The sequence below is a fragment of the Sciurus carolinensis genome, chromosome 4, assembly GCF_902686445.1.
Source record: "Sciurus carolinensis chromosome 4, mSciCar1.2, whole genome shotgun sequence".
Classification (NCBI taxonomy): Eukaryota; Metazoa; Chordata; class Mammalia; order Rodentia; family Sciuridae; genus Sciurus; species Sciurus carolinensis.
In genome coordinates this window covers 156,305,636-156,318,315 of record NC_062216.1, presented here as the reverse complement: position 1 = coordinate 156,318,315, position 12,680 = coordinate 156,305,636, and the positions used below count along the sequence as shown (strand labels likewise).

At 33.6% G+C, this 12,680-nt stretch overlaps 1 protein-coding gene across 4 annotated transcripts in view; it reads right to left on the bottom strand.

The window, feature by feature from the left end:
- The window catches only part of Scyl2 (SCY1 like pseudokinase 2), a 64,076-nt gene that overhangs the window by 50,492 nt on the left and 904 nt on the right, over positions 1-12,680 (bottom strand). For all 4 annotated transcript variants that reach the window (XM_047550704.1, XM_047550705.1, XM_047550706.1 and 1 more), the window contains exon 2: positions 1,254-1,457. In XM_047550704.1, the coding sequence (XP_047406660.1) occupies positions 1,254-1,430 (177 nt within the window). In that variant the 5' untranslated portion in view covers positions 1,431-1,457. The remainder of the gene's footprint in view (positions 1-1,253; positions 1,458-12,680) is intronic.

Here is a 12,680-nt window from a genome sequence, read left to right as displayed (position 1 = left end):
TTGGTAAACTGAAATAGAAAACAATGCTCAAAAATGATAATTTAAATCAATCAGTATATACGATATGGAGTAACTATGGATCTGAAAAGACTTCCAAACAATAAAAACAAAATTCCTAAGTCAGGTATGAAGTACATACTAGTAATCTGTCTGAGGACCAAGAATTCCTAATTCATAAAAGGATAACCAAAGCCAATTTGATCTTCAATATAATTGTTTGGGAAATAAGCTGACTTTAAAAAGAAGCAAATAATGCATATCCACAACTGTATGATTATGGGTAGTCATTAAGTATGTGTAATAAATCCCTCACATCTTAAATGCCATATATTTATTTCACATGTAAGGAAGTAAAAATACTTTTAGACTCTTTTTTTTCAAGATCATATTTCTATAGAGATATTAAACCTTGACCATTTTTTGTACCTTAACAATTCCAACAAAAGTTGCTGATATAATTTAACACTAATGATCCTCTACATTTCTAAGAACCTCTACTGATCTCTTAAGTCAAATAAAAAAAAAAAAAATTCACACTACTCTTCCCTAAAAGAACAATTAATTCCAAAAACAAACGATTACAAAATAATACAACCCAAAACACACTACTGAACATTTCCCATAACCATTATCCCTTCTAATGGCAAAAGCTATCAAGTAAACACATACATAAAAAAATTTAGAAGCCTATTTTCTATAAGGCTGTAGAATAAAAGAGGGAATAAGAATGCACTAAATGGACCAGCAGTATAGCTCAGAAGTAGATGCTTGCCTAGCTTGCATAGGCAAAACCCTAGGTTCAATTCCCCAGCTCTGGGGGAAAAATATGCACTAAACAGGGTACACTTAATGTTAATAATATTTAACTGGATATTTTACTGATAATTTATTGACAAATGTAAAAGAAAACTTAAGGCCTGTGGCAATTTTAACCTAAAACATATTTTGCCAATTATTATCTTTTAATATGCTCAAATGATATTCATCTTATTAAGTAAACAAAAATAGGTTCAAAATGGTATGGTATGTCACACAGCATATCTGTAACCAGGAGGCACAGGATATATTTTAAAATTTTTGTTTTTGTGTGACTTCATAAGATGAAATAAAAAACAAAGAGTTAATTTAAGAACCCACTAAAGAACTTCTTATTTTTTTTAAGAACTTTCAGCATTTCTTAACATAAAAATGCATGCATGTGCTTTATGGTACTTAGCATGTGTGTTTTTTTCCAGCTGCACAAAATAACTTACCTGTTTTGTAGACTTTTTTGTGCCATTAAAAATCTTCCAAGCTAGCCCATTACCACCACTGGCAATGTGTCGACCAACATCAAATTCTCTGGTGACAGGATTTCCCATTACTGCACTAGTGACATCAGCTGTTACTTTTGTAACAGTACTCTTCAATTTATTAAGCATGGACTCCATGGCTGTGTATTAGGTAGTTACAGTTACCTAGAAACACAGAAGGTTATGGGAGAACTGATCATTTTTTGTCTAAGCATTTATTTATTCAAAATTTAGTTTGAAAAGTTTAATAACAAACAATACCAAACAGATAAGTTACATGTTGGTTTTACCTTCAGAGAACCCAAAACACTAGACTACACATTTATGGCTAGAACCAAACATTTCCTCTCAATCTCAGTTCTCACAGACCAGGAAAAGACATATTCATACTGGACACTACATAAAGGGAAAAAAAAAAAAAATCAATGCTGCTCAATTATATAACATGTTCCCTTTAAGACTTAAAGTGGTATAGAAGGTCAGACATCACACTGAAAAGTGAGACCTAGGCCCCAGCTTACTAACCAGGCACATATCAAACCATAGAACAATAAGCAGAATCTAACCTTTTATCCGAGGGGATGTACTATAATTCAGAGATGCTGAAGTGGATGGAATTTCAAAGTAAAGGAAGCTATGTTGAAAAGAGCACAAGGTCCCCTTCATGTTAACTGCACACATGCAGTCTGAGACTCTACCAGGTCAATTAATTTAAGAGTTTATGAGCAGAATAGTTTGAATTCACACAGGGCTTCAAAATCATTCAATAGCTTCTCAACCTGGCTGGAGAGTCTTCACTGATCACTAAGGTATTTTAGCAGGACTATGCCTTAGTAGGATAAACCTATCCTAGCTGGAAGTGATGATGCTGTACTCCCAGTTACTGGGGAGGTTGGGGAAAAAGAAATGCTTAAGCCCAGGAGTTGCAGGCCAGCCTGGACAACATATCAAGACCCCATCTCTTAATTAAAAAAAAAAAAAAAAAAAAAGATAAAAGATAAAAGATAAATCTTCTCTAACAAACAAAAAGTCATTCCCAAACAGCCAAACTAATCCTAAATAACTAAGTTGCCTTCCAGAAGAAAATCCAATACTCATCAAAGGAAGACACAGACACAAAAATCATATATTCAACAATGTAACAAAGTGTTCAGCATACAATCAAAAAATTGTATGACATGACAAAAAGAAAATATAACTTATAATCAAGTGAAAAATCAGTAAAAGCTGACTTCAAGATGATAAATAAACAGAATTAGCAAAGACAGTAGAAATTATCACAGGTCCAAAGTAGTTAAAGGAAAACATAAAATGAAAGAAAATGGAATTTTTAAAAGGTCAAATGAAAATTCAAGACATGAAAAATAAATTTAAATAAATCTCAAATAATTCCAGGGATGAGATGAACAGATTACACAGTGTAAGGGGGAAAATAGTAAAACCTGAAGATGGAGTAAAAAATTGAAAAAAAAAAAAAGATGAACAAAGTCTCAGTGATCTGTGGGATAATATCATAGATCTTATACATGAAAATAGATTCCCAAAATAAGAAAGAGAGGGGAGGAAACTTATTAGAAAAAATAATGGCCAAAATTTTTCCAAATTTCCTAAAACTTATACAAGAAATTTGATTTATTGAATTTGAAGAAATTCAATAAATCAAAAGGAAGGAAAAACACAAAGTAAACAATACCTAGATCTATTATACCAAATAGCTGAAAATCAGTTATTAAAAGAAAAATCTTTAAAGTGGCTATAGAAAACAGGTAAATAATATAGAGAGGAACAAAAACAAGAATTTCCTCAGACTTCATGTCAGAAACTATGTCTACCAGAGAACTGAATAAGGTCAGTGAAGTGCTAAAGAAATTATTAACCTAGAATCCTGTATGTTGGGGAAAATAACTTTCAAAATTCAATGAGAGGGCTGGGGTTGTAGCTTAGTGGCAGAGCGCTTGCCTAGCATGTGTGAGGCACTGGGTTCAATCCATAGCACCATATAAAAATAAATAAGTAAATAAATAAACAAATAAAGGTATTGTGCCCATCTACAACCAAAAAGAAAAAATTTTGAAAATTCAATGAGAAACTGTAGTATGCTGATTTTAAGACACAGCCACATCAATGTTTATAGCAGCTCAATTCACAATACCTAAACTATGGAACCAACCTAGGTGTCCTGGATAAAAAAATGTGATATGTGTGTGTGTGTGTGTGTGTGTGTGTGTGTATACACCATATATACACACACACACACACACATATATAAATATATATGGGATGGAATATTACTCAGCTTTAAAGAAGAATGAAATTATGGCAATTGCTGGTAAATGGATAGACTTGGAGAATATCATGCTAAGCAAAATAAATCAATCCCAAAAAACCAAGAATGTTTTCTCTGATATGCAGATGCTAATTCACAATAAGGGAGGGGGTGGCACTAGAAAAAGAATAGAGTTACTTTAGTTTAGGTAGAAGGGGTGAGGGAGGGGAAGGGATAGGGGGTAGGAAGAACGATAGAGTGAGACAGACATTTTTACTTCATGTACATATGACTGCATAACTGATGTGATCCTACAACATGTACAATCAGAAAAATGAGAAATTATACTCCCATTTCTGTATGATTTATCAAAATGCATAAATGCATTCTACTGTCATGTATAACTAATTAGAACAAATAAAAATAAAAATATTTATTTAAAAATAAATAAAAGATTCATATAAAAAATAAAATTTAAAAAAATTTCAATGAGACAACAACTCAGGAGACTGAGGCAGGAGGATCACCAAGTCCAAACCCAGTCTGGGCAACATAATTGAGACCGTGTCTAAAATAAAAAGGATTAGGGATGTAGCTCAGTAGTAGATTACCCCTGGGTTCAACACCCAGTCCCAAAAAAGAGGGGGAACAATAAAAATCAGTAGGAAACAAGGAGTTCTTAGAAAAACAAAATCTAGAAAATTTGTTGCCAAAAGATAATTTGTACAAGAAATACTAAAGGAATCTCTTCAAACAGAAAGAAAAAGATACAGGTAGAAACTGGGATCTACAAAAGGAATAGAGGAAACTGAAAATAAAAATTATATGGGCATATGAAAAGACTTTTGTTAGAATATCTTTAATAGATGGTAGATCATTTAAAGTAAAAGTAATAATGTAATGTCTTTATAATGTATGTAGAAGAAATATACCTAAACAAAGGATGGGAGAAATGAAAGTATATTTTTGAAAGATTCTTGGATTTTATGAGAAGCAATATAACATTTGAAGGCATACTGTGGCAAGTTAAAAATATACATTATAAAGAAAATAACTAAAGTAATAAAGAAACATAAGTAAAAGGTGAACAGTGGTGAAAGAATCCTAAAGCAAACAATAGAAACGAAACAAAGTAGGGCTAGAGGAAGGAGAAGAGCAAGTGCGACCAACAAAAAGTACACAGCAAGATGGCAGACTTAAATCCAATCACATCAATAACTACATTAAACGTAAATTATTAAAAATTCCAATTAAAAGATACTATTGTCAAGTTGGATTTATAAGGCAAGATCTAACTATATGTTGCTTATAAGAAATTCACTTAAAAAATACAAAAATGCAAGTAAAAGAATGTATACCAAGTTTGAATGGATATATTAATAACAGAATAGACTTCAAGATAAAAAGGATATTTTGTAATGATAAAGTTGTCAATTCACAAAGAAAACATAACAATTTTATATATATACACATTCAATGAGACTTTCAAAATAAGGGCAACAGAAACTGAAAGAATTGAAATCCACAATTTTAATTGGAGACTTCAAGAGTTCTCTCAGTAACAGAAAATGTCAGTAAGGTTATAGATCTCAAAACTAGTAAATGTTTAAGTCCTACATTCCAATATTTCAATTCTAAAATTTTGATAAAAATAATGCACAATCACAATATACAACCTAGAAATTAGATCCTTTATAACTATTTAAGCTCTTGACAAAATACATCAAATGCCAGTAGCCTAAAAACATGCAAAGAGGTACACTGTTTTTCAAAATCATTTTACTGGATATGCAAGCAAAAAATTTTGAAAACCACTGGACTAAGGCAGCACTAGTCTGTACACTGTTTTCTCCAGTAATTATATTTATGTAAATATAATTTCCTTTCTTCTATCAAAGACTTGAACTATAAGTGGAAGTATTCTTTCCCTTTTTAATTTATTGCTGCATTTTTAAGTGGTTAGAAAAATGTTACTATTGGCATTATGAAAACATTTATTTGCTATGCCAAGTTGTTCTTTATGAACATCTGCTACTGATTTTGATGGGAAAATGAAGGAATATAAATCCTACTTAAAACCTACCTCTCCGTTCCTCTAACCTGCCTGACATAGTACTGCTATGCACTGTTATACACTGGGAATATAGATGTAAATGGAAACATATCTGCTCTTTAGGCACTCAGTTCAGTGGCAGACTTAGACTGTCAAGAGTACAGCAATGGGGCCGGGGAGATAGCTCAGTCGGTAGAGTGCTTGCCTTGTAAGCACAAGGCCCTGGGTTTGATCCCCAGGACCCAAAAAAAAAAAAGAGAGAGTACAGCAATGATTGCAGACATGAATATATCAAGCTATGGGAACACTGAGATGAACTCAAAAATAAGTGTTTTTCAGGTAGGAAAAAAAGAGTGAGGGGGGAATATTACCATGTGCCAAGATATGGAAGAGAAGATTATGATATGATTGGAAAACTAAAGACATCATCGTGAAAAACAAAGGATATTTTCATGGTTGATATTCAAATTTGAAATGTCTGTCCATCACCTAAACAGAGCAACAATGATGTACACAAGCTAGAGAATAGATATGGAAACTCATCTGGTGATATAATTTTTATTGAATACCTTCTATGCACCTAATACCATATGTAAGAAACTAGAGGAGGTAAAGGAAAAATAAACTATGAGGATCTACCATTAAGAAGAGAAGAGACATACAAGTAAAACGACTATAGCATTAGACTACAGAAAAGATAAAATGCTATAGAATACACAGAGTGTTAAAGGAGCAAAAACACTAGAAAAAGAATGTTTCTCCAAAACAATAATGTAAGAAAAGCTTTTAAAGGTAAGTAGAGAATGGAAGAAATGTAGGAGTAAAAGTACAAGGCAAAAACAAAGCAATTCAGATAAAAGCTGGAGAAAAAGAAGAAAATATGGCAAAGAAGACTAGAAAAGCCAGATCACTATGGACAGAAGGGTTTGAAGCATGAGTAAGATTTTAGTGGAGTAAAAGATATTTTAGGGCTGGAGGCGTACCTCAAGACTGAAAAGAATGTCAATAAATAATTCAGAGATGATGTATATATAGTTTAGAAAGTAAAGCAAGAAAATAAAGGACACTAGAAATAAAGACAAATGTTTTCTTAAAAATGATAACTTGGGGCTGGGGAGATAGCTCAGTCAGTAGAGTGCTTGCCTTGTAAGCACAAGGCCCTGGGTTCGATCCCCAGCACCCAAAAAAAAAGATAACTTGAAATTTTCATTTGATTAATAAAGATCATTTTTTTCAAAGTTATAAATGACAGAAATGTTTACTCATGTAAGCCATTTCTCCTTGTATACTTAGTAGAATTCACCTGAAATTCAGCCACCTCCTCAATCTCAGCCAAAACAAGATATAGGGTAGTTTCTATATTATTCCATGATTGTATCATTCTACCACCTGGCTCAGCTATTACCTGGCTTTCAGTAGACCCAACAGGAGAATCTGCCTCACACTACATTTTACTTGTACCTCACAAAGTAGGTTGAGTATTATAGCCTCTGATGGCAGGTAGCAAAGAGGAATTGGAAATTCTTTCAGTTCTGCCTGCTCATGAACTCTAGATACAGCAGAATAGGTATTTATATTTATGTTTAAAAAATGGATTTTCAAATAACACAACTGCAAAGAATTCCTTACTTCCCCAAGAATAAAATGTAAAAAAGCAGGATTAGCTGCCATTTTTGTTGAAAATACTGCAATGCAAATAACAAGGCTGCTTTAACCTGGACACAGTAGCACATGCCAGTTACTTGGAAGGCTGAGAGACAGGAAGATACCAATTTCAAGGCCAGCCTCAACAACTTAGTGAGAGAGACCCTGTCTCACAATAAAAAGTAAAAAAAGGACTGGGAATGTAGTTCAGTGGTAAAGCACCCCTGGGCTTAATCTCCAAGCACCCCAAAAAGCTAAAAAATAAAATAAAAAGGGCCGGGGATAGATTCAGTGGTAGAGTGCCCCTGGATTCAATCCCCAGTACCTTCTCCCACACACACACAAAGTAAATTAAGACTTCTAGACTAGATCATCAATAAGCACAAAATAATAATACTGACTAGAAAGAACATTTGTATAAATAAATACAAAACGAGCTCAAATGTTTCATCCCATAAAGAGGCACGAGGGTCTGAAATTTCTATGTAAATGCCTTAAAATATCACTAACATAATCATTGATAAAGTGAAGTATGCATAAAGTAAAACATTATAGTTCTAAATTACAATTACATTTCTATGAAACTAAATACTTTTGGTAAAATGCATCTCAAAATTTGGGGAAAAAATTGAAGCCATATTCCTACAGGCAGTGCTTACTTGTTACAGTTAAAGAATGAATATTTTGAAATATATTTTTTTATTTTTTTTTTTAGTTGTCAATGAATCTTTTATTTTATTTATTTATATATGGTGCTGAGTATCAAACCCAGGACCTCACACATGCCCAGCAAGCACTCTATCACTGAGTCACAACTCCAGTCCCTTGAAATATATTCTTGAAATATATGTTTCTTTTGTAGGAGAATTCAAAGATTACCAGAAATTTTTTAAAAGAAAGTTTTCAAGAAATGGTTTCTTTAGGTTGGGGATGAAGCTCAGTGGCGGAGCATTTGCCCACCATGTTTGAGGCACTGGGTTTGATCCTTAGCACTACATAAAATAAATAAATAAAGACATTCTGTCCATCTACAACTACAAAAAAAAAAATTTTTTTAAACAATGGTTTCTTTGACAAAATAAAAGTCATGTTTAATCTTATTCAGAACCAAGATTATACCAGCTGAATATAATCATTCTCTTTACAAACACAAAAAGTACCTAATTTATTATCAGTTGAACCAAAACAGACTACTTACAGAAGACAAGGCTGATTTTTAAAAAAACATAAAAAACTTAAGTGACTTAGCTATGTACAGTGAATTACACATCTATACAACAAATTACTGAGTACATGCTAAAGGTAAAAAGAACCATGCTAAATGCAAGGGGAGAAACAATAAGTAGTTTCAGTCATTGGTTACAAACTTATGACCACTGTACAATGAGATTTAAATAACAACAGAGAAATTTTAAAGCAACATATGCTAAAACAGCAATTTAGTAGCTTGAATGCTGAAGGTGTAGTTCAATGGTAGTGTGCTTGCCTAGTAATGCACCAGGTCCTGGGTTCCATTCTCAGCATAAAAAAAATTAAAATATCATGAAATTCATTTGGAAAAATAAAAGTCCCAGAATAGTCAAAGCAATCCTTAGCAAAAGAGTGAAGCAGGAGGCATCACAAATTCAGAGGTAAAACTATACTACAGAGCCATAGAGCAAAACTAGCACGGTATTAGCACCAGAATAGACATGTAGACCAAAGGTACAAAATAAAAGACACATACATGTAAATACAGTTATCTCATATTAGACAAAGGTGCCAAAAACATTCACTGAACAAACAAAAGCCTATTCAATAAATGGTGCTGGGAAAATTGGAAATCCATATGTAACAAAATGAAATTAAACCTTTATCTCTCACCCTGTACAAAAATCAACTCGAAGTAGATCAAAGACAGGCACTAGACCAGAGACCCTGCACCTAACAGAAGAAAAAGCAAGCCCAAATCTTTACCATGTCAGTTTAGGATCTGACTTCCTTAACAAGACCCTAAAGAACAAGAAGAAAAATCAAGAATCAATAAATGGGATGAATTCAAACTAAAAAGTTTCTTCTCAGCAAAGGGAACAATCATTAATGAGAAGAGAGAACCTACAGAAAGGGAGAAAATCTTTACCACACAAAACTTAAATAGAGCATTCATCTCCAAGATATATAAAGAACTCAAAAAACTTAACACCAAAAAACAAATAACCCAATCAATAAATGGGCTAAGGAACTGAGCAGACATTTCACAGAAGAAATACAATCAATCAACAAATAAATGAAAAAATGTTCAACATCTTTAGCAACTAGAGAAATGCAAATCAAAATTAAGATTTCATCTTACCTCAGAATGGTAATTATCAAGAATACAAACAACAATAAATGTTGTCAAGGATGTGGGGGAAAAGGCACACTCATACATTGCTGGTGGGAATGCAACTAGTGTAACCATTATGGAAAGGAGTATGAAGATTCCTCAGAACACTCAGAGTGCAACCACCACTTGACCCAGTTATCCCACTTCTTGATTCATACCCAAAGGACTTAAAATCAGCATACTACAGTGATACTGCTACATCAATGTTTATAGTAGCTCAATTCACAATAGCTAAACTATGGAACTAGGTGCCCTTCAACAGAAGAATGGATAAAGAAAATATGGTACATATACACAACGGAATATTACTCAGCTGTAAAGAAGAATGAAATTATCACATTTGCAGTAGATGGATGGAACTGGAGACCATCATGCTAAGTAAAATAAGCCAATCCCCAAAAACCAAAGGCCAAATGTTTTCTCTGGTATGTGTATGCTAATTCACAATAGGGTGGGGGGCAGCTAGGGAAGAATAGAGTTACTTTGATTAGGTAGAGGGGAGTGAAGGGAGGGGAGGGGGCATGGGGGTAGAAAGAACAGTAGAATGAATCAGACAGTATTACCCTATGTACATATATACAACCAGTGGGGTATATGTATAACCGGAAGAATGAGAAATTGTACTCCATTTCAAATGTGTCAAAGTGCATTCTACTGCCATGTATAGTTAATTCAAACAAATTTAAAAGTTAAAAATAAAAAATAAAAATAAAAATTTGAAAAATTAAAATGAAATTAGTAACATAAACATATAAGAACTGATGAAAAACATCCCAGGTTTTTTGATACTCCCAGTCGATATAATTAATGAGGTATAGTTTTTATAAAAGTCTTTGATTTATTATAATTTAAAAAAGAAAAGAAAAACAGTAGCCCTGGCAGTTTCTCTCTATTCAGTCCCTTTAGCTATAGGAGAGGAAAAAGGAATAACTGGGTATGAAATTAAACTAAATAAAAGTCACTTCAGTACATCTACTGTCTTAAAAAAAAAAAAAACTCTGGGGCTGGGGAGATAGCTCAGTTGGTAGAGTGCTTGCCTCGCAAGCACAAGGCCCTGGGTTCAATCCCCAGCACTGCAAAAAAAAAAAAAAAAAAAAAAAAAATCAAGAACACAGTGTGGCACAATGTGTGGAACAAATTCATAAAGCACTGAAGTATCATCTAAAACAAAGGTTTTCAAATTCTAATGAATATCTAAAAAAAGTGGATAACTTGCTTAACCATATATCGCTAAGTACTATCTCAAATGTCTGGAATCAGAATCTATCAAAGTACAGTCAGGACCTCTGTAGCTTGACCAAGTCCCCCAGGGGATTCTAGTAAACCGACAAGTGTGAGAATTATTGTATGTTTAAATATATAATCTTCAGTAGCAAAGAAATCTTGAGTTTGAATATCAATTCTAACACTTAACAGAGCTGTGACCATCAATTAGCTGCTCTACAGTCCCACAGCACCCAGCTACACTATTTCTATAAAATGGGGGTAGGGGAAAACAAGGCATAGTGGCACATGCCTGTAATCCCAGCTATGTGGGAGGCTGAGGCAGGAGGATGACAAGTTTGGAGCCAGACTCAGCAACTTAGCAAGACACTATCTCAAGATAAAATTAATAGGCTGGGGATTTAACTCCATAGTAGAGCGCTCCTGGGTTCCAACCCCAGCACCGCAAAACCTCAGATGATTGTTTTGAGGATTAAAGATGCTGAAGTATGTAGAATGCTTAAAATAATTCCTGACACATTTGGTAAGCATTCAATGAATTCATTCATTGCAAAAACATTTAAAAGCATTTATACAGTATTAGAAGATGAGGAACATCTACTTAAGTATTAGTAAATATGGCAACTCTGAAATGATGTCATGAGAACATATAATAAGGACAATCTATCCTCATCAGCAAAATGTTCCCTAAAGTGAGCTCAATGATGAATAGACGATACTGGAAGAAAAGGAAAGAAAAAGTACTTCCAGAGTCAGAGATGCTTCCACAAAGTATAACCAAATGCCATGTATCAGAAGAACAGAAAGATGGACAAGGTGACCAGGGAGAAAGGGAATGCCAGAACCCCACGGGGAGATAAGGTTGGAAAGGCACTCAGAGAGCCAACCAAAGGGGGTTATAAGGCATTTCAGTGTATCATAACAATAAGAAGTCACTGAAGGATTTTAAACATAGATACAATGTCATTAGGTCTGAGTTTTCAAACAGTCTAGCAAGTTAAAAAACCAAAGAGGTCATAGTAGATGTAGATATACAATAATCAGGAGGTTAATAAAGCAGCTCAGAGGAAAGATGATGGTGGCTGAAAGTAGAAAATAAGAGTTGAAGATCTGGACAGATTCAAGAGATATTAAAGTGACAAACAGGATTTCACGAGAGACTACAAGGCATAAAAAAAGAAATATCAAAAATCAATTCCTATATAAAAGGATAGAAACACAATAAATGAACTTATTTTTTTCTTGAGGGGGCAGATCATGAATTTCAAATGTGAGTCTAAGTTTTTTATTCTCAAATATAGAGTTGATTTGTATAAAAATATTTCATTACATGGAAGAACAAGGTGCCCATATTTATTGGGGGGGGGGGGGTGTTAATGGATCTTAGAGACAAAAGCATAAGTTTCTGCACGTGTAAAGAAGATCTGAACAGAATGAAGACCCTTATCTTACTTTCGGCTCCATTCCTTTACACACACCCCAGGAAGCTTTATTAAAGAAAAGAAGAAAAAGTCTAGCAAAGTCCAAAAGGAATATTCAAGAACCTGACTTTGGAGCCACCGGAACGTGATTAGGTTTTATGACAGGCTGGTTTGGAGTATTCTGCTTAAACTATTAATTTTTCAGAACAGAGACATGTAATTTAGAAAACTTACTTATATGTTTTAGGTGTCATCCTACAAATTGTTTCTGAATTTGATGTTGCAAAAAATTCTAGCTGGCAACTTTTAAGTCACTACTGACATGGCACTTTAAAGTCCAATGAGTCTGGTGGCTCATCAAGACTATGAGAGAGGTAGATTTGATAACACTGGGTGTTTAATTACTCATCACAGG